The sequence below is a fragment of the Mobula birostris genome, chromosome 1 (genome assembly GCF_030028105.1).
Source record: "Mobula birostris isolate sMobBir1 chromosome 1, sMobBir1.hap1, whole genome shotgun sequence".
In the NCBI taxonomy this organism is placed as follows: domain Eukaryota; kingdom Metazoa; phylum Chordata; class Chondrichthyes; order Myliobatiformes; family Myliobatidae; genus Mobula; species Mobula birostris.
In genome coordinates, this window is record NC_092370.1 from 220908848 (window position 1) to 220929330 (window position 20483).

A 20483-nucleotide genomic window follows, 5' to 3' on the forward strand; every position below is an offset into this window, starting at 1 on the left:
GACCGAGTTCTGCTCCAATGTCTTATGGTCTAATGTGTCCACATCAACCAATATTTCAAATACACTCCACCCTTTGTGTGAAAAGCTGCCTCTGATGTCCCTTTTAAAATTCTCACGTCTGATTCTTAAAAACCTACACCTTATTGTTTTATCACCCCCTCACTGGGGGGAAAAGACTGTGTTTTCAAACTGTCTATGCTCCTTATGATCTTGTATACCTCTATCAGATCACCCCTTAATCTGTCACATTCCAGGGAATAAAGTTCTAGTCTACTCAACCATTCCTTGTAACTCAAGTCCCCAAGTCCTGGCAACATCCTGGTAAAACAAGATACTCTGCAGATGCTGGAAATCTAGAGTAACACACAAGGTGCTGGAGCCACTTAGCAGGTCAGGCAGCATCAATGGAAAGGAATAAGCAGTCAACGATTTGGGGCAAGACCCTTTATTAAAAATGTCAACTCTTTAGTCCTTTCCAAAGATGCTGCCTGATCTGCTGAGTTCCTCCAGCATTTTGTGTGTGTAACATCCTGGTAACTTTTTTTCTGGTAAGCCTTTCTAGTTTCATCGCATCTTTCCTGTAACAGGGTGACCAAAACTGTACACAGTAGTACAAATGCCGCCTCACCAATGTCTTTTATAACTACAAGATACTAAATGCCCTGACTGATGAAGACCAGTGTGCCAAATACCTTTTTTTTTTAAACCACCTGACCTATTTGTGACACCACATTCAGTGAACTATGCATTGCATACATAGGTCACTCCGCAGGGCCCTACCATTCAAGGCCTATCCTGGTTTGATCTCTCAAATGCAATCCCTCATAGAACAGTACAGCACAGTACAGGCCCTTCAGCCCACAATATTGGGCCAAACTTTTAACATACTCCAAGATCAATCTAACCTTTCCATTCTTTATATAGCCCACCATTTGTCTTTCATCCATGTGGCTATCTAAGTCTTAAATGTCCCTGAAGTATCTGCCTCTACCACCACCTCCAGCAGTGCATTCCAGGCACCCAATACTCATTTTGTATAGGAAAAAAACTACTTGTAACATCTCTGCTAAATTTTCCTCGACTCACCTTAACCAAATATCCTCTGGTTTTAGCCATTTTCAATGTCTAGCTACCCACTCAATCTAGGCCTCTTAACAATCTTTTACACTTCCATCAAGTCACCTCTCTGGCAAGTTCCCTCTGCACCTCCTCGAAAGCTTCTTCATCCTTCCTATAACGAGGCAATCAGAACTAAACACAATATTCCAAGAGTGGTCTAATCAGAGTGTTATAGAGCTGTAGTTCACATTTATCTGGATTGAAAGCCATTTGCCAATCCTCTGCCACATACCTATTCATCATGTCTCCTTGTGATTTTTCAAATCTAATGTGTTCTTGGTAATACGAGGGGCTATAATTTTAATGTGATTGGAGGAAAGTATGGGGGGGGGATGTCAGAGGTAGTTTTTTTACAGAGTGGTGGGTGCATGGAATGCGCTGCCAGTGTTGGCAGATGCATTAGGGACTTTTAAGAGACACTCAGATAGGTACTTAGATCAGAATCAGGTTTAATATCACTGGTATATGTTGTAAGATTTTTGTGGCAGCAGTGTAGTGCAGTGCATGATAAAACAAACTACAAATTACAATAAGAAAAAAGATATATAAATTAAATAAGTAGTGCAAAAGAAAGCAAAAAAAAAAGTGAGTGGAAAAAGCTGTTCCTAAAACATCGAAGGTATATCTTCAGGTTCTTGTACCTCATCCCTGATGAGAGACTGGGGTCCTTATGATGGATGTAACCTTTTGAAGATGTCCTCAATGTTGAGGAGGCTAGTGCCCATGATGGAACTGGCTCTGCAACTTTTTCCAGTTCTGTGCATTGGAGCCTCCATACCAGGTGCTGATGCAATGAGTCAGAATGCTCTCCACAGTACATCTGTAGAAATTTACTGGGGTTTTTGGTGACATATGAATCTCTGCAAACTCCTAATAAATATAGCTGCTAATGTGCCTACTTTATAATTGCATTAATATGTTGGGCCCAGAATAGATCTTCAGAGATGTTGACACCCAGGAACTTGAAGTTGCTGATCCCTCAATAAGGACTGGCAGGTGTTCTCCCAACTTGCCCTTTCTGAAGTCCACAGTCAATTCCTTGGACTTACTGATGTTGAGCGCAAGGTTGTTGTTGTGACACCACTCAACAAGCTGATCTGTACGCCTCATCTTCATGGTTGCAATCAACAGTTGCGTCAAATAATAAATTTATAGATAGGGTTTGAGCTGTGCCTAGTGATACAGTGATAAGTGTAGAGAGAGTGGAACAATGGACTAAGCACACATCCTTGAGGTGCACCTGTGCTGATTGTCAGTGAGGGGGAGAAGTTATTTCTGATCAGCACTGACCATCTTCTCCTAATTTGGAAGTCAAGGGTCCAATTGGAGAGGGAGCAACAGAGGCCCAAGTTTTGAAGCATATTGATTAGTACTGAGGGGTTGCTGGTCTTGAATGCTGAGCTGTAATCAATGAACAGCAGCCTGACGTAGGCATTGCTATTGTCCAGGTGGTCCAAGGCCCAGTGGAGAGCCAGTGAGATTGCATTTGCTGTAGGCCTGTTGTGGCCGTAGGCACATTGCAACAGTTCCAGATCAATGGGAGCTGGGCAGAGACGACTTCAGGCAAGCCTGGTTGAGGTGCCCAGCGATGATGAAGAAGCTGTTGGGGTGTGCTGTTTCATGGCTGTGGTTATGGCACCCAGTTCTTCAAGTGGCAGCTTGATGTGTACATGAGATGAGCTGGAGACTGCGGTCAGGAAGGTAGTGGAGCATCCTGTGAAGGGTAGAGCAGTCTGTACGGCACTGCTGGCGGTTCCAGGTTGGGGTGGCGGGGAGAGGTCGTGCAGGAATGAGACAGGACTTCCACATTTGTCCAAAATGACCTTACCATAAAGCTGCTGTTGCTGCCTTTTCCCTTATCCAAGTACTGCCATCTGGATAACACAGGAAGACAATCCCTTGGGAAGAGTCCACAGCAGTCCCACAACTCTCTCTGATAAAGCAACTAAACTATGAAGCCTGCTGTCTGCTTTTCCAGTAATTGTACTTTGCCCAGGAGAATTTGAGGGAGTGCGGTTCATTCTCCCAGCACTTCAGTCTTTGCTGGTCTTCCCGGCAACTACTATTTTTGTCACAGTAGAGCCCGCCCAACCCTTCCAGGTGCTGTACTTGTGTTTGGGATCAGGTCCATTGACTTTGTTGACTGTAGGATCACTCATGCTTTTCAACAGCCCGTTCTATTTCTGTTGTACTTCTGGCTGTGGGCTTAAAGATCAAAACATGAACTTATAAGCATTCTCCTGTATGCTGTCTGCAAAGTCTCACCTTTGTCTGGCAGTGTTCTTAGAAGTTCTATAATAACAACAGTATAGGAGGCACGATAGTGTAGTGCTTTACACCGCCAATGATCAGCAATAGGGGTTCAATTCCTGCTGCTGTTTGTAAGTAGTTTGTATGTGACCGCATGGGTTTTCTTCATTTGCTCTGGTTTCCTCTCACATTCCAAAGAGTTACAGTTATGGTTAGTGAGTTGTGGACGTGCTATGGTGGTGAGTTGTGGACGTGCTATGTTAGTGAGTTGTGGACGTGCTATGTTAGTGAGTTGTGGACGTGCTATGTTGGTGCCAGGAGTGTGGTGACACTTGTCTCAAGCAATCCTTGCTGATTTGATTTGACAGAAATGAAGCATTTCATTATATGTAACCTGGATCAGCAAATTTTCAAATGACTTCAAGATCGGAAGTATAGTGGACTGCAAGGAATGCTGTCAAAATTTGCAGTAGGTTCTGGACCAGCAGGAAGAATGGCAGATGGAATTTGATGCAGACCAGTGTGAAGTGTGGAACTTTGGTAGGACAAACCATGGTAGGATTTAGACAGTGAATGGTAGGGCATTGAGGAATGTAGTAGAACAGAGGGATTTAGCACTACAGATCCATAATTCCTTGAAAGTGGCATCACAGCTAGATAGGGTCATAAAGAGAACTTTTGGCTAATTTGCCTTCATAAATCAAAGTGTTGGGTTCAGGAGTTGGGGGGTGTTATATTGAAATTGAATAAGATGTTGCTGAGGCCAAATTTGGAGTATTGTTTGCAGTACCGGTCACCAACCTGCATGAAAGATATTAATAAATTTGAAAGAGTAGAGAAAATTTACAAGAATTTTGCTGAGTCTGTTAGACCTGAGTTATAGGGAAAGGTTAGTATTTTATTCTCTGGAGTGTAGGAGAATGAGGGGAAATTTGATAGAGGTATACAAAATTACAAGGGATATTGATAGGGTAAATGCAAGCAGGCTTTCTCCATTGAAGTTGGGTGAGACTAGAACTAGAGGTCATGGGTTAAGGGATAAAGGTGAAATATTTAAGAGGGAATCTGAGAGGGAACTTCTTCACTCAGGGTTGTGTGAATGTGGAATGAGCAGCCAGCGCAAATGCTGGATACAACCTTGACTGCAACATTTAAGACAAGGTTAGATAAGCACATGGATGGCAGGGTTATGGAGGGCTATGGTGCATGGGACTAGGCAGAATAATAGTTTGGCACAGACTAGATGGGCTGAAGGGCCTGTTTCTGTGCTGTGGTGCACTGACACCGTCTCTATATTTCAATGTACACGTGATAAATAATCTTGAATCTTAAGTGTGGGTTGTCGTGTTTGGCAGATATGGGGAGGAGAGGCTTTCCTGCTCTGTTTTATGTTCTATGTAAAATGAGAGTGGCTTCATTACTGTGACACTTCAAAGGGAAGTCACTGCATCTTCACTCACAACTTTGAACATTTTCCTGTCACCTATTTCACTTAACACCTGCTGGTTTGTACTCTGTTCCTCTCCCCCACATTCTTATTCTGGCTTCTGCCCCCTTCCTTTCTAGTCCTGATGAACAGTCTTGGCCTCAAATATCAACTCCTTACTCCTCTCTATAGATGCTGCCTGACTTGCTGAGATCCTACAGAATTTTATATGGTATTCTGGGTTTCCAGCATCTGCAAAATCTTTTGTGTTTAACACTTTCCCTCTGTCAAGGGGTTTGGCTGGGCTCTGAATCATTTCCTGTTCTCCTTTCCCTCAAAGTCAGAATATTTATGACTCTCCAATCCTGTGAACTTTCCTTATGCAGTGAATTTTGGAAAAATAAAATCCAAGGCATTAACCATGGCAATGGGCTCATCACTTAAACTCCTTGGATGAAGTTGTTGTGGAGCCAGACACCTGTCAGTTCACAGTTCACTCAGTCCCATAGCCCTGGTGATGTCCCCTACTTCCCACTGCCAGACTAACCATAGTATCGGGGATGCTACTGTGGCCTCTGTAGTGAAGTCTGCTGCTGAATCTTTGTTTAATCCATTGGCTCTCTACTTGGTTTTCATTATTAATCCATCATATTCATTGTATTGAGCACAGAAACAGGCCATTCAGTCCAACAGGTCTGTGCTGACCACCTTGACTATTTATACTAATCCCACTTAGAACAGTACAGCATAGAAACAGGCCATTCATCTCAACAGGTCCGTGCCAACCAAGGTGCCCCATTCAAGCTAGTCCCATTTGCCAGCGTTAGGTCCATAACCTTCTAAACCTTTCCCAATCCATTTACTTGTCCAACTGTCTTTTTCATGTTGTTAATCTACCTGCTCCAACGTTTCCTCTGGCAGCTCATTCAATAAAACGTATTAGTTGATTTATTGTTATTATTGTCACATGTACTAAGATACAGTGAAAAGCTTGTCTTGCACACTGTTTATTACACAGTGCATTGAAATAGTACAAGGTAAAACAGTAACAGAATGCAGAATAAAGTGTAACAACTACAGAGAAAGTACAGGTGAACGTGAACAATAAGATGCAAGATCATAACAGGGGGGATTGTGAGGTCAAGAGTTGATCTTACTGTACAAGGGACTTATTCAATAACTGTGGCAAAAGCTGTCTTTGAGCTTGTTGGTACATGTTTTCAGACTTTTGTATCTTCTGCTCAGTGGGAAAGGAGAGAAGAGAGAATGCCCAGGATGGGTGGGGACTTTGACTATGTTGGCTGCTTTACTGAAGTGTAAACTATCCATGGAGGGGAGGCTGGTTTCCATGATGTGTTGAGCTGTGTCCAAAATTCTCTGCACTTTCTTGTGATTACGGACAGAGCAGTTGTGTTCCAAACCGTGATGCATCAGATCTTTCTTTAAAAATTGGTGAGAATTGCTGGGGCTATGCTGAATTTCTTCAGCCTCTTGAGGGAGTAGAGGTTGTTGGTGAGCCTTTTTGGCCATGGCATCTATGTGGTTGGACCAGGACAAGATATCAGTGATGTTCACTCCTAGGAACTTGAAGCTCTCGACCTTTTTGACCTCAGGATCATTGATGAGCATGTGAACCACCCACTTTTTTGTTTTGCTGATGTTGAGGGAAAGGTTGCTGTTATGACACGATGTCACCTGGGTCTCTATCTCCTCCCTGTACTCAAGCCTCATCGTTATTTGAAATACAGCCCACTGTATTTCAGTGGTATTATCTGCAAACACGTAGCTGGAGTTAGCGCAGAATTTGGCTATGCAGTCACGAGTGTACAGGGAATAGAGAAGAGGGCCGAAGTTGCAGCCTTGTGGAGCACCAGTGTTGCGAATAATTGTGGTTTGTTGGTCAGGAGGTCGAGGATCCAGTTTCAGAGGGAACTCTGTGGTTCATGTTACGTGTGCTTCTGCTTTGTCTTTTCTTTTAAATTGTTATTTTGTGCGATTTTGATCGGGGTGCTTCGCCATGGACTGTCTCTGCAGCCTGCAGTCAATAACCAACACAGTGCTAACTTGAACTGAAACTGAACATTCCTAGACTATTTCAAAGCCTCTCTGGTTTGATGTTTAATATTCTGAGTGTTATTCACTTGTTTTTTTGCCTTTTGCTCGATTTGTTCTTTTTTCCATGCGTTGGATGTTTTATGTTTTCTTTGAACGGTGGTTTATTTATTTTGTGGCAGCTTGCAGGAGGACAAACTCAGAGTGGTATACTGCAAACATGGTTTGATAATAAAAGTACCTTGAATCTTTGGACTCCCAGATCTCACAGTTTGATGACAAGTTTGTTTGGAATTATAATATTGAAAGCCAAGCTGTAGTCAGTATAGTCTAACGTAGGTATATATCTGAACTTCTAGGTCCCTCTGTTCCACATCACTCCCAAGGGCACTACTATTTACTATAAAACTATTTCTCAGCCCACTTACCTAACTGATCAAGATTCCCCTGGTGTCTGTCCAGAAGGTTCCTGTCACCACCATCTCCTCTGGCAGCTCATTCCAAATACCAACTACTCAGTGTGAAAATGTTATCCCTTGGATCCCCTTTGAACCTCCTCACTCACGCCTCAAACCTATGCACTCTTACTTTAGATGCCCTATCCTGTCTCATTATATTACAGGATTTCGTAAGGTTACTCCTTAACCTCTGAGTCTGCAAGGAAGACAGTCACAACCTGCCCAGTCTTCCCTTGTAACAGGAGCCCTCTAGTCCCAGTAACACCCTTGTGATTCTTTCCTGTGGCTAATCACCCCATTCCTACTGTGTGACAACAAAGCAGCACACAAGTGCAGCCTACCAAGGCGTCATACAGCTACAATGTGAGATCCCAATTCTTGTACACAGTACCTCAGGCAACAGTGTTATATTCCTTCTACATCAACCCCCCGAGCTCCTGGATTAGAACCCAGCCGGTAACCCACTCCTGGGGATCTGTTACTGGGCATATAAAACCCCAACTCAAACCCTGGGTTTGATCCCAGCCATTATTGTGGACTGGGTATCTATTACTCTATAGATTCCCACTCCTGTAACCTATTGTTCTGACCCTGAGCTGTACTGTAACATGGACCCAATGTGTTTTCCAGATGATGTCAGTTCGTGTCGTGGCATTACTTCCAAAGTTTTCCGTTTCAATGTGTCTTCCATGGAGAAGAATGTTTCCAATCTCTTCCGGGCAGAATTCCGTGCGCTGCGTGTGCCAAACATCAGTGCCAAACGGAATGAGCAGAGGATTGAAGTCTATCAGGTACAGACTGTGTTGGCTGGAGCCACACACCGTCTCCCCTCACCCTCTGTCACCTCCCCCCCCATCTGCACCTTCTCCCTTCTCGTCTCTCCCTCCATCTGTACCTGCTTCTTCTTACTCCCTCAATGTACATCTTCCCTCTCTCCTTCTGTCTCTCTCCACCTCCAAATTCCTCCTCCCTTCATCTGTACCTTCTCTACTACACCCCCCACCTTCACCTAAACCTGACCCCTCTCCCCTCTCTCCCTAGAGTGGGAGGATCCCACCGCTTGCTGCCTGTCCCATTCCATGCCTGGGGAGGGGTGTGGGACTGGTGCTGGGCAGAGGGATGGATTAACTCTGGTTATGGAACTGGGTTATAGGGGTAAGGTGATCTGACATGGGGTGCGCAGTATGGGGCAGATGGAGAGTCCTGTGTGGGGTGTATGAACTGTGCACAGGGTATGAACCATGTGTGAGGCGTAGGGACTGTGTGTGGGGCATACGTACGAACAGGTCAGTTACACTTGTTCCCCGTCAGATCCTCAAGCCAGATGACCACATCACCAAGCAGCGGTACATCGCAGGGAAGGTGGTCCTTACCAAGGGCTTTAGCGAATGGGTCTCCTTTGATGTCACCGAGAGCGTGAAGGAATGGCTTATCAACAGAGGTGAGGATCACATTGGAGCTACACCTGTCAAACTTTGGGACGGGGCCGAGCACAGTGACTGGTGGAGAGGGAAGGGGTGTAGGGAGAGAGATGTGGGTGGGGTGTGGGAGAGGGGCTGAGGGGGGAGGCATGCGGGGGAGAGGGGATGAGAAGTGTTGAGAGTTGGGGATGGGGAAAAGGGGCTGAGGGAAGAGGGGGTGGGAGATGTTGAAAATTTGTTAGGGGATGGGAGTGGTGTCAGGGAGAGAGGTTGGGGTGTGTGGAGAGGGGGAGTGGGGAGAAGGTGAGGCAGATAGAGTAAGGGGTATGTGTGGGGTGAGGGGTAAAGGTAGGCTAGGTTGGGGAGGAGGATGTGGGGGACAGTTGTGGGGAGAGAGTGTGGGAAACAGATGATGTGACCCATTACTATTTGGGGAAATGGTGAGCACTGAAAGCTGAACCCATCAGATGGTCAGCAAGGAGAGCAGGGAGCTGCAGGCAATGGTCAGTGTGGGGATGATGTTGTTGCTCACAGCAGCCTGGGGACACCCGGTGCTCTGAGCACAGGGACCTGCAGCGCAATTGGCCATTGTCCAGTTTGTCTGTTATGGGGACCACTTTGTGAACCAAGGTCTGGAATCAATGACACTGATGATTTGTGTGTTATCTTTGCATTATCCTTGGTCTGTGTTTGTTGGCTATGGTTCAGTGGCCTTAGTTTGAGGTTTACGTTGTATTGTGTTGCATTTCCGCAATGTGGAAAGGTGAAGTTGGATGATGGTGGGTTCTCCTGGACCCACATTGTATGGGAGATGTGTTGAGTTTGAATCGCGAGTGGAACTTGATGGAAGCCAATGGTTTCTATTGTGGTTTCTCAGTGTCCATGTGTAATGCGAAGCCTTCAACTGTGTTCAATGATGCTGCATCCATGTGACTTCTGTTTGGACAATGTTAGATATCAGTTGGCTTGATGGGATTGCACTGTGAATTTGTCAGATTATTTGAATTTGTCATGGATTGTGGAAAATTTTTGTGTTCAACTGTATACGAAGTCATAGAGTAACACAGCACAGAAACAGGCCACTTGATTCAAGTGGCCCATTTCAACCACAACATCCTCCCTGCTAGTCCCACTTGCCCACATTTGGCCCATAACCCTCCAAATCCCTCTCCTCCATATACCCATCCAAATGCCTCTTAAATGTTGCAATTGTATCTGCCTCAACTACTTTCTCTGGAAGCTCATTCCAGGTACTCTCCTGTGTAAAGAAGTTACCTCTCAGGTCGCTTTCCTCTTACCCTGTATATGTGCCCTATAGTTTTGGACTCCCCAATCCTGGAGAAAACATACTCCTCACAATTTTATAAACTTCTATGTTACCCTTCATTCTTCTGCACTACAGGGAATGAATATCCATCGTGGCCAATCTCTCCCTGTAGCTCAAACCCTCTAGTCCAGGCAGCATCCTCGTAAGTCTCTCCTGCACCCTCTCCAGTTTGATATCTTGTCTATACAGGGTGACAAAATCAGTACAATATACTTCAAATGCAGGCTTATCAGCAGCTTGTATAACCGCAACATAATGTCCCTACTCCTAAGCTTGAGGCCCTGACCAATGAAGGCCAGCATGCTAAAAGCCTTCTTCACCTTTCTGTCTACTTGCATGGCTACTTTCAGTGAATTGTGTGCTTGAACTTCCCATTCCCCATTCCACAGTGCTTGTCAATGCCATGCCATGATTGTATACTCTACTTTGAACGTCCAAAATGCATCACCTCATACTTACCCAAGTTGAAATCCATTTGCCATTCCTCAGTCCATTTCACTAACTGATCAACATCTCTTTGTAATACATTGTAACCTGCTTCACTATCAACAAGACCCCCTAATTTAGAATCATCAGCAAACTTGTGCATTCACGTCCAAGTTATTTATATAAATAATGAATAGCAGACACCCCACAAGTCACAGGCCTCCAGTCGGAGAATTGAGCTTCAACTATCACCCTCTGCTTCCTACTGTCCAGCCAATTCTGAATCCACCTTGCTAGCTCCCCCAGATCCTGTATGACCTAACCTTCCAGATCAGCCTGTCACGTTGTTCCATGGCCTCCTCTTACTGCCACAATAAGGCCACTCTCAGGCTGGGGGAGCAACACCTCATATGTCGTCTAGAAAGCCTCCATTCTGATGGAATAATTCATTTATTCCAACTTCTGGATTTTTTCCCACCTTCCCCCTTTTCTCTTCTTCAATTTCCCACTCTGGTTCCCCTCTTACCTCTTCTCTTCTCCTCACCTCACCTGTCTATCACCTCTGCCTAGTGCCCTTTCTCCCATTGTCCACTCTCCTGCTCCCAGCACTTCTTTTTCAGCCCTTTACCTTTTCCACCTAGCACCTCCCAGCTTCTCACTTCATTTACCTGCCAGCTTCTTCCCTTCCCCACACCTTCTTATTCTGGCTCCTTCCCCCTTCCTTTCCGGTCCTGATGAAGGGTCTCGGCCTGAAACGTTGACTGTTTATTCATTTCCAGCTGCCTGACCTGCTGAGTTCCTCTGGCATTTTGTGCGTGTTCTACCATCTGTAGAATCTCTTGTATTTATGATTTGCTGTCCCCTTAGTTACCTCTTTGGAAATACTCTAAAATATATTCATCAGGCATGACCTCCCACACACAAAACCATGCTGACTATTCCTGATCAGGCCTTGACTATCCAAGTGATGGTAGATTTTGTTCCTCAGAATTCCCTCCAGTAACTTCCTTAGAACTGAAGTCAGGCAACAATGGAACATTAGCCACCCTCCTCCAGTCTTCTGCAACTTCAGCAGTGAGTAATGACAAAACAAATAACTCTACAAGGGTCTCCGCGATTTCGTCTTTGGCCTCTCATAAGGTCCAGGGTTACACTTTGTCAGGCTCTGATTTGCCCAGCTTAATGCACTACAAGACTGCAAAAACCTCCTTCCTTGTAATAGGCATATGATCCAAAAACTGACCACTTGTTACCCTCATTTCTTTGGCATCTGTGATATTCTACTTAGTAAACACTAAGGAGAAAAGTACATTAAAAATCACAGCCCTCTCCTGCAACTTTACACATAAGTGGCCCTGATGGTCTTTAAGAAAACTTCGTGTCTCCCTAGTTACCCTTTTACTGTTAATATAACTGAAGGATCTGTTGGGATTATTTTTAATCTTGTCAAATCCATCTCGTACTCTCTTTTTGCCTTCCTGACTTCCCTCTGAAGCCTGTTTTTAATATTTTTATTTTCGTTGAAGGATTCATTTGTACCCAGCTGCCTAAAAGTGATGATCTAAAAAAGGTATTAAGGCTTGTCTTTTTCTGACTATAGCCTTGATATCTCTTTATCAGCCAGCGTTCCCTGAAATTCATATGTCTACCCTTCACCTTAACAGGAATATGCTGCCCTAGATGCTTGATCTGACTCTTTTAAAAATTGTCAGCTGTTCCTTTGCCTTTATAAAGAGTCACCCAGTCAACAACCTAATGCCCTCAAAGTTGGCTCTGATCCAGTTCAATTCTTTGCCCTCTGGACCTGTTCTGTCTTGTTTCCTTAGCTATTTAAAAACTAATAGAACTATGGTCACTGGACCCAAATTTCACTAACTGCCCCTTGAGCTACTAGTCTATATTTGATGTTGTTCAGGCAGCATTGGGTTTGTGTTGCTGCTTTGTTAGCCTGTGGAGTTTGGTTGGATAATGTAGATACGAGAGACTACAGGTGCTGGAATCTGGAACAACAGATGCAGAGTCTGGATGCAGGGGCTCAACCCGGAATGTGGACAATTCCTTTCCTCCCACAGAAGCAGCTCTGCCCACTGAGATCGACCAGCAGATTGTATGCTGGCTGAATTATGTTGCATGTGTTAGCTTTAGTTGGATCTGCGGAACATTTTGTTAGGGGGCATTTTGTGTTTGTGGTGGGCTGTGTTGGAGGGTGTTGGTTTCATTGTGTAGTAATGGGCTATTATTCAATGTATCTATGGGACATTGTGAGATCGTGTGTTACCTGTGTTGGACTGGACTGGGTCAGTTGTTGGTGATTTTCTATCTTCGTTGGGATCTAACTAGCTTGTGTTTTGCAGACACGAATCTTGGTCTGGAAATTAGCGTTCATTGTCCTTGCCATACATTCCATGCCAATGGTGTCATCTCTGCAGAAGGGGAAGTTCTGGATGTGAAATTTAAGGGTAGGAACTGAATAATGTTTTTCTCTTGGACTGGTTTCCTCCCTCCCCAACCTCGCAGCCCGACTGCTTTCCCTCAAAGTCTCACTTTCTCCCCTGTTCCCTCCTATCCTTTGGTCCCACTCCCAACATCCCCCTTCCCTTCCTCCACCCTCTGATTAGGTGTAAACTCATGAACTGCCTATGTTGGTGGTGCTGTTTGGGGGTTATTGTTGGGATAAGACAATGTCACACTAATGGAACTGGTGAAGCTGCCCCTGGGGGCTGTGTAGGACTTGGATGTAGAGGCACGGGCATGCATAAGTGATCAACTTCAGTAAACTGCGGATGCTGGAAACCGGAGATAAACATAGGACAGTACAGACCTTTGACCCAGAACGTTGTTCTGACCTTTTAACATACTTCAAGATCAATCCAACCCTTCCATCCCCACTACTCTGTTTTAAAAAAAAAACTTCCTTTCACATCCCAAATATACTTTCCTGCAATCACCTTAAAATTATGTCCCCCTAGTATTAGCTCTTTCTGCCCAGGAAAGAAGCCTCTGGCTATCCACTGTATCTGTGCCTCTTATCATCTCATACAACCTCTCAACCTCCTTCACTCCAAAGAGAAAAACAGTAGCTCACTCAACTTTTTCTCATAAAACATGCCCTCTAATCCAGGCACCATCCTGGTAAATCTTCTTTGCAAATTCTCTAAAGTCTCCACATCCTTCCTATAATAAGGTGACCAGAATTGAAAACAATACTGCAAGTAAGGCCTAACTAGAGTTTTATAGAGCAGCAACCTGTTCAAGTTTAATTGCCATTCAACCATACATGAATATAGCCAAATAAAACAGTGATACTCCAGGGCCAACATTCAAAACACAGTACCAACTTATAAAGATATAACATCTATATAGTCCAAGACCCTGAGTCCATGAATATTGCAGCAGTCTGCAGCTGAACAAAATACAGCTTGTCTTCTGCCAAGTGAGCACTTGGGGGCAGTACTGACCCCAGCTTGGACGCTGCGCCATACCACCCCCGGTGGAGCGCCCCAGTACTGACACCTCTCTCCTCGGCAGCTTGAGGCCTAGTCCTCACTATGACTGAGGCTATGAAGCTCCCCCGGCATGGGCCAATAAATCAGTGAATCAGACTTGCAGAACTCCACATCAACAATGTCCAGCAGGCTCTCGTGATCTCAAGAAAAGTGACTAAGACAACCACTTGCTGTTAGACTGCACACTGCCTTTGCGTACCGATCCCTCCACCTCGCTGATGCAGGTAGTAGCACAATCCACATCAAGTCCAGCTCCTTCAGTTTCTCCACCAATGTGCAACTCACTGATGGGGTAGACTTGCAGTATTTCCTTAATGTCCAGCAGGGTCTTGCAATAGTAAAAAAAAACATTTATAAAAGACATAACACCTCTGGATGACCTCATAGAAGCTGCAGCAATTGACCGCACCGCCATCTTGAAAGATATAATCCAAATGGGGCCATAAAAACAGAAAAACTCAGCAGGCTGAGCAGCATCCGTGGGAAGAGAAAATGAATATATGTTTTGGATCGGATAACTGGGAATGGGATAACAAAAGATCGTTAAGCCCACATGACGGATGTCTCTGCTGGGATTTTTCCCTTGTCCTTTACTCTCTGGAAGTGGACATTGTCCCCAGCCTGACTTACAGGCCATGTCCTCCTACTGTGCATTTCACAACTCCTACATCCTTTGGTCCATATTCTCCCTCTTCCACTCAATGACCAAAGAACTTTGTTTACGGCTGATGCCATGGTCATCCTGAGACATTTCCCCATCCACACCCTCTCTGTTCACAGACCTGTACCTCACTGGGGAGTGAAGGTCCCCAAGAAGGGTGATGAGCAGAGGACTGGAATGGATGCGAGGACAGAGGACGGCAGTGTCTACCCACAGAGATTTCCTAGGATGCATTGTCTGAAGGTGCAGTAGAAGCAGATGTGATGGAAGGTTCTGAGAGGCATGGGATGTAGAGGAGGAGGTGAGGGTGAGGGTGCACTGTGGAGAGTGGAGGGGGTAGATGGATGGGCTGGTGCAGTGCATTGAGGGTCAGTGACAGAATGCAGTTCTCTCCTCTCGGCCACAGGAATCGATGACTACGAATACACAGAGCGGGGGGACCAGGGCCGTCTCCAGAAACGCAAGGAACAGAAGCTACTGAGCCGGGGTCCCACCAACCCCCACCTCATTCTCATGGTGCTACCTCCCCACCGGCTGGACAATCAGCAGCAGCGACAGAGGAAAAAACGAGCACTGGACACAACGTACTGCTTCAGGTATGGCCCCCAGTCCATGCCTCCCATTCACCCCCTCACACTCTTTCATCTTAAACCTGTAAACCTCACTCCTCCTCCTTCCCCACTCCCAAATCTGTGACCCCCATTCCACCCTAATGCCCCTCACTTGAATCTGTAACCCCAACTGTTCACCTCTACTCCCAAATCATTAAACTGCACTCCCTACTCACACTCCTCCATTTCTGAATCCCTGACCTCCACTGTTGATCTCACCCCACTCTGAAATTTATAACCTCACTTGCCCCTCCACTTACCCATCTGAACCCATTCACTCCAGACATCTCCCAGGCTGATTTGAGTCTGTATTGACTGCTTACACCAGTTCAACACTAATCCCACATTATTCTCCTCACATTCTACCCCTCACCTACACAATGGGGATATTTACATTGGCCAATTATCTCCAGGCCTTGGAAGGGGATTGGAGAGCTCAGGTGCAGGCTCTCTCCTGAGGATGTGGTTATGGCTGGGGCAGCTGTGGTCACAGGGTGGATGGGGTTAACTGGGGAGATGGGAGGATAGTGGAGATTTGAAAACATTGGTGAGAACTTTAAAGTTCATTGTTCAATAGAAGAAAATCAGGGCAGGCAAAGGCCACTAGGCTCCTTGAGCCAGCCCCACCTTTCGGTGCCTTCACAGATTCCTCATTGTCCTCGATTCCTGACCCTTCACTCCTGTGGTCTATTGCCTGCTACCCCTCCTCATTCTTCCATTCTCTCCCACTGTAGAATCATCTTCAGGTTTCTCCACCGCAGCCCCCTCATGATAGTCTGTGGTCTCGTGTGCTGACCTCATAGACTGTAGAGTGGAAGTGAAGGCAGAGTCTGGCGGATTCGCTCAACGTGCTAACATTTCTTTGCAGGCATTATGAGGATAACTGCTGCGTGCGTTCCCTGTACATCGACTTTCGACAGGATCTTGGCTGGAAGTGGATCCACGAGCCCAAGGGGTACTATGCAAACTTCTGCGCTGGGCCATGCCCCTACCTGCGTAGCACCGATACGCAACACAGCACGGTGAGCCCTACAGCATGGAAACAGGTCCTTCAGCTCAGCTAGGCTATGCCGACCAATATACCTTGCCTGTGTTTGATCCATCTCCCTCTAAACCTTTCTACCGATGTAGCTGTCCAAATACCTCTTAGATGTTATTCATGTACCTGCCTCAATCGTTTCCTCTGGCAGCTCGTTCAATATACTGATTACCCTCTGGATGAAAAAGATTTATTTATTTATTTTACTTCTTTAGAGTTACCTCATGTAACAGGCCCTTCAGCCCAATGAATCTGTGCTGCCCAATTACATCCATGTGGCCAATGAGCTGACTAACCCATACATCTTTGGGATGAGGGGGAAAACGGAACACGCAGAGGAAGCCATGTGGTCACGGGGAGAACGTACAAACTCCTTACAGACAACAGTAGGAAATGAGTCCCTACGGTTCCTATTAAATCTCTTCCTTCTCTTTCAAACCTTTGCCTTCTACTTCTTTATTCCCCAACCATGGGGAAAAGATTGAGTGTATTTATCCTATCTATGCCCCTTGTTACTTAACACATCTCTATGAGATCATCCGTCAGTTTCCTATAATTGTCCGACTTCTCTCAACAATTCCGTTTCTCGAATCCTGGCAATACCCCTGTAAATCTCCATAAGATCTATAGGAGCAGAATTAGGCCATTCAGTCCATAAAGTCTGCTCACCATGGTTGTTCTATTTTCCTTCTCAATCCCATTCTCCTGCCTTTTCCACATAATTTTTCACACCCTGACTAATCAAGAACCTATCAATCTCTGCCTTAAATACTCCCAGTGGCTTGCCCTCGACAACCACCTGTAGCAACAAGTTCTATAGATTCACTGCCCTCTGGTTAAAGAAATTCCTCCTCATCTCCGTTCTAAATTGATGTCCCTCTATTCTGAGGCTGTGCCCTCTGGTCCTACACTCCTCCACTTGGAAACATCCTCTCCACATCCACTCTATCTACACATTTCAAAATTTGATAGGTTTCAATGAGATTCTGCCCCTCCTCATTCTTCTAAATTCCAGCAAGTACATGCCCAAGTCCATCACACACTCCTCATATGATTTCATCCGTGGATTGATTCTCATAAACGTTCACTGAACCCTCTCCACTTCTCCACTGTCAGCACATCATTTCTTAGATAAGGGGCCCATAACTGCTCACCATTCTCCAAGTGAAACCTCACCAGTGCCTGATAAAGCCTCAACATTACATCCTTTTATATTTCAATCTTCTCAAAATGGATCCTAACATTGCATGCCGTGTCCTCACCAGCGATTCAACCTGCAAGTTAACCATTAGGGAATCCTGCATGAGGACTCCCAAGTAATATTGCACCTTGGATTTTTGAATTTTCTGCCTGTTTAGAAAATGGTCTATGCTTTTATTCCTTCTACCAAAGTGCATGACCACGCACTTCCTGACACTGTATTCTATCTACCACTCCTTTGTCCGTTCGCCCAATCTGTCTAAGTCCTTCTGCAGCTTAACTGATTTCTTAACACTATCTGCCCCTCCACCTGTCTTTGTATCGTCTGAAAACTTGGCCACAAAGCCATCAATTCCATGATCCTAACCATTGACATATAATGTAAAAAGAAGCGGTCCCAACACAGACCCTTGTGGAACACCACTAGTCACTGGCAGCCAATCAGAAAAGGCTGCCTGTATTCTCACTCTTTGCATCCTGCCAATCAGCCAATAGTCTATCCATGCTCGTATCTTTCCTTTATTAACATGGGCTCTTAACTTGTTAAGCAACCCCACATGCGGCACCTTGTCAAAGGCCTTCTGAAAATCCAAAACACAGCATCCACCGATTCTCCCTTGTCTATCCTACTTGTTATTTCCTTAAATAATTCCAACAGATTTGTCAGGCAAGATTTTCTCTTAAGGAAGCCAGCTGACTATTTTATCATGTGCCTCCCAATTACCCTTAGATCTCATCCTTAAAAACAGACTCCAACCTCTTCCCAACCACCGAAGTCAGGTTTACTGGCCTATAATTCCCTTTCTTCTGCCTCCCTCCTTTCTTGAAGAGTGGCGTGACATTTGCAATTTTCCTGTCCTCTGAAATCATGCCAGAATCTAGAGATTTTTGAAAGGTTATATTTAATGGCTCCACAATCCCTTCAGCTACCTCTTTCAGACCCCTGGGTCTAGCCTGTCTGGTCCAGGTGATTTATCTGCCTTCAGACCTTTCAGCTTCCCAAGCACCTTCTCCCTAGTAATGGCAATTGCACTTACTTCTGCCTCTTAACACTCTTGAAATTCCAGCATACAGCTAATGTCTTCCACAGTGAAGACTGATGCAAAATACTTATTTAGTTCTATTACTACGTCTCCAGCATTATTTTCCAGTGGTCTGTTATGTATTCTAACCTCTCTTACTCTTTATATATCTGGAAAAAAAAGCTTTTGGCATCCTTTTTTTATATTATTGGCTAACTTATCTCCATATTTCATCTTTTCCCTCCTTATGGCTTTTTTAGTTGTCTTCTGTTGGTTTTTAAAAGCTTTCCAATCCTCTAACTTCCCACTAATCTTTGCTTTATTATATGCCCTCTCTTTTGCTTTCATGTTGTTTTCGACTTCCTTTGTTAGCTATGATTGCATCATCCTGCTTTTAGAATACTACTTCATCTTTGGGATGTATCTATCCTGCACCTTTGGAATTGTTCCCAGAAACTCCAATCCCCTATCAATCAACTTTGGCTAGCTCCTCTTTCATGCTGCTGTGATTCCCTTTACTCCACTATAATACTAACCATCCGACTTTAGCTTCTTCCTCTCAAAATGAATGGTTGAATACTATCATATTATGATCACTGCCTCCTAAGGGTTCATTTACCCTAAGCTCACTAATCAAATCCGAATCATTACACAACATCCAATCCAGAATAGCCTTTCCCTTTCCCCTCATGGGCTTAACCACAAGCTGCTCTTAAAAAGCCATCTTGTAGGCCTCCTACAAATTCTCTGTTGGGATCCAGCACCAACCTGATTTTTCTGACCTACCAGCATATTAAAATCTCCCATAACTATTTGTAACTATATGTAACATTACCCTTTTGACGTGTTTTTTTTCTCTCTCTCCTGTTGTAATTTGCAGCCACAACCTGTCTACTATTCGGAGGCCTGTTTATAACTCCCATCAGGGTGTTTTACCCTTGCAGTTTCTTAACTCTTCCCATAAGGATTCTACATCTTCTGATCCTATGTCACTTCTTCCTAAGGATTTGATTTCATTTTTTGCCAAGAGAGCCACCCACCCCCTCTGCCTACCTGCCTGTCCTTTCGATACAAGGTGTATTCTTGGATGTTAAGCTCACAACTGTGATCTTCTTTCAGCCGCGACTCAGTGATGCCCACAAATTCATACCTACCAAACTCTAACTGTGCTACAAGATTACCTACCTTATTCCATATACTATGTGCATTCAAATATAACACCTTCAATCCAGTATTTGCCACCTTTTTTGATTTTGTCATCATACTACACTGCATCTCATTCCACTGATGGAAATTTTGTCCCGTCCTTCTGACAGTCTCACTGCACACTGCACCTAATCGGATGCAAACTTTCCCATCCTCAGCCCTATTACTCTGGTTCCCATTCCCTTGCCAGATTAGTTTAAACCCTCCCAACAGCTCTAGTAAACATGCCCACAAGAATATTGGTCCCCTTGGGTTCAGGTATAACTGTCCCTTTTGTACAAGTCATACCTTCCCCAGAAGAGATCCCAGTGATTCAGAAATCTGAAGCCCTGCTTCCTGCACCAGTTCCTCAACCAGATCATCCTATTCTTGTCCATAGTGGTGCGTGGCACAGGCAGCAATCCAGAGATTACTATCCTGGAGCTCCTGCTTTTCAGCTTTCCACCTAACTACATTTTCCTACCGATGTCATTGGTGCCAATATGTACCAAGACACTCCTCACCCTCCTCCTTTAGAATGCCTTGGACCCAATCCAAGACATCCCTGACACTGGCATCTGGAAGGCAATGTACTATCCGGGTGTCTCTTTCACATTGATCGAATCTTGTGTCTACTCCTCTAACTATGGAATTGCCTTTCACTACAGCCTTCCTCTTTTCCCCCATTCCCTTCCGAGCCACTGTGCTAGACTCAGTGCCAGAGATCCAGTTGCCACAGCTCCACCCTGATAAGTCATTCCCCCAATAGTATCCAAAGTG

At 44.9% G+C, this 20483-nt stretch overlaps 2 protein-coding genes across 5 annotated transcripts in view; one reads left to right on the forward strand and one right to left on the reverse strand.

The window, feature by feature from the left end:
- tgfb3 (transforming growth factor, beta 3) overlaps window positions 1-20483 on the forward strand; it is a 28240-nt gene that overhangs the window by 3007 nt on the left and 4750 nt on the right. The window contains exons 2-6 of one of the 2 annotated variants that reach the window (XM_072271916.1): window positions 7936-8096; window positions 8617-8746; window positions 12834-12938; window positions 15053-15242; window positions 16126-16279. In XM_072271916.1, the coding sequence (XP_072128017.1) occupies window positions 7936-8096; window positions 8617-8746; window positions 12834-12938; window positions 15053-15242; window positions 16126-16279 (740 nt within the window). The remainder of the gene's footprint in view (window positions 1-7935; window positions 8097-8616; window positions 8747-12833; window positions 12939-15052; window positions 15243-16125; window positions 16280-20483) is intronic. The other variant, XM_072271925.1, reaches the window with a different exon arrangement.
- Window positions 1695-20483, reverse strand: part of ttll5 (tubulin tyrosine ligase-like family, member 5) — a 510221-nt gene continuing 491432 nt past the window's right edge. For 2 of the 3 annotated variants that reach the window (XM_072271833.1, XM_072271823.1), the window contains exon 34: window positions 1696-3324. In XM_072271833.1, coding sequence (XP_072127934.1) covers window positions 3284-3324 — 41 coding nt within the window. In that variant the 3' untranslated portion in view covers window positions 1696-3283. Of the gene's footprint in view, window positions 3325-20483 lie in introns of all 3 variants that reach the window. The other variant, XM_072271858.1, reaches the window with a different exon arrangement.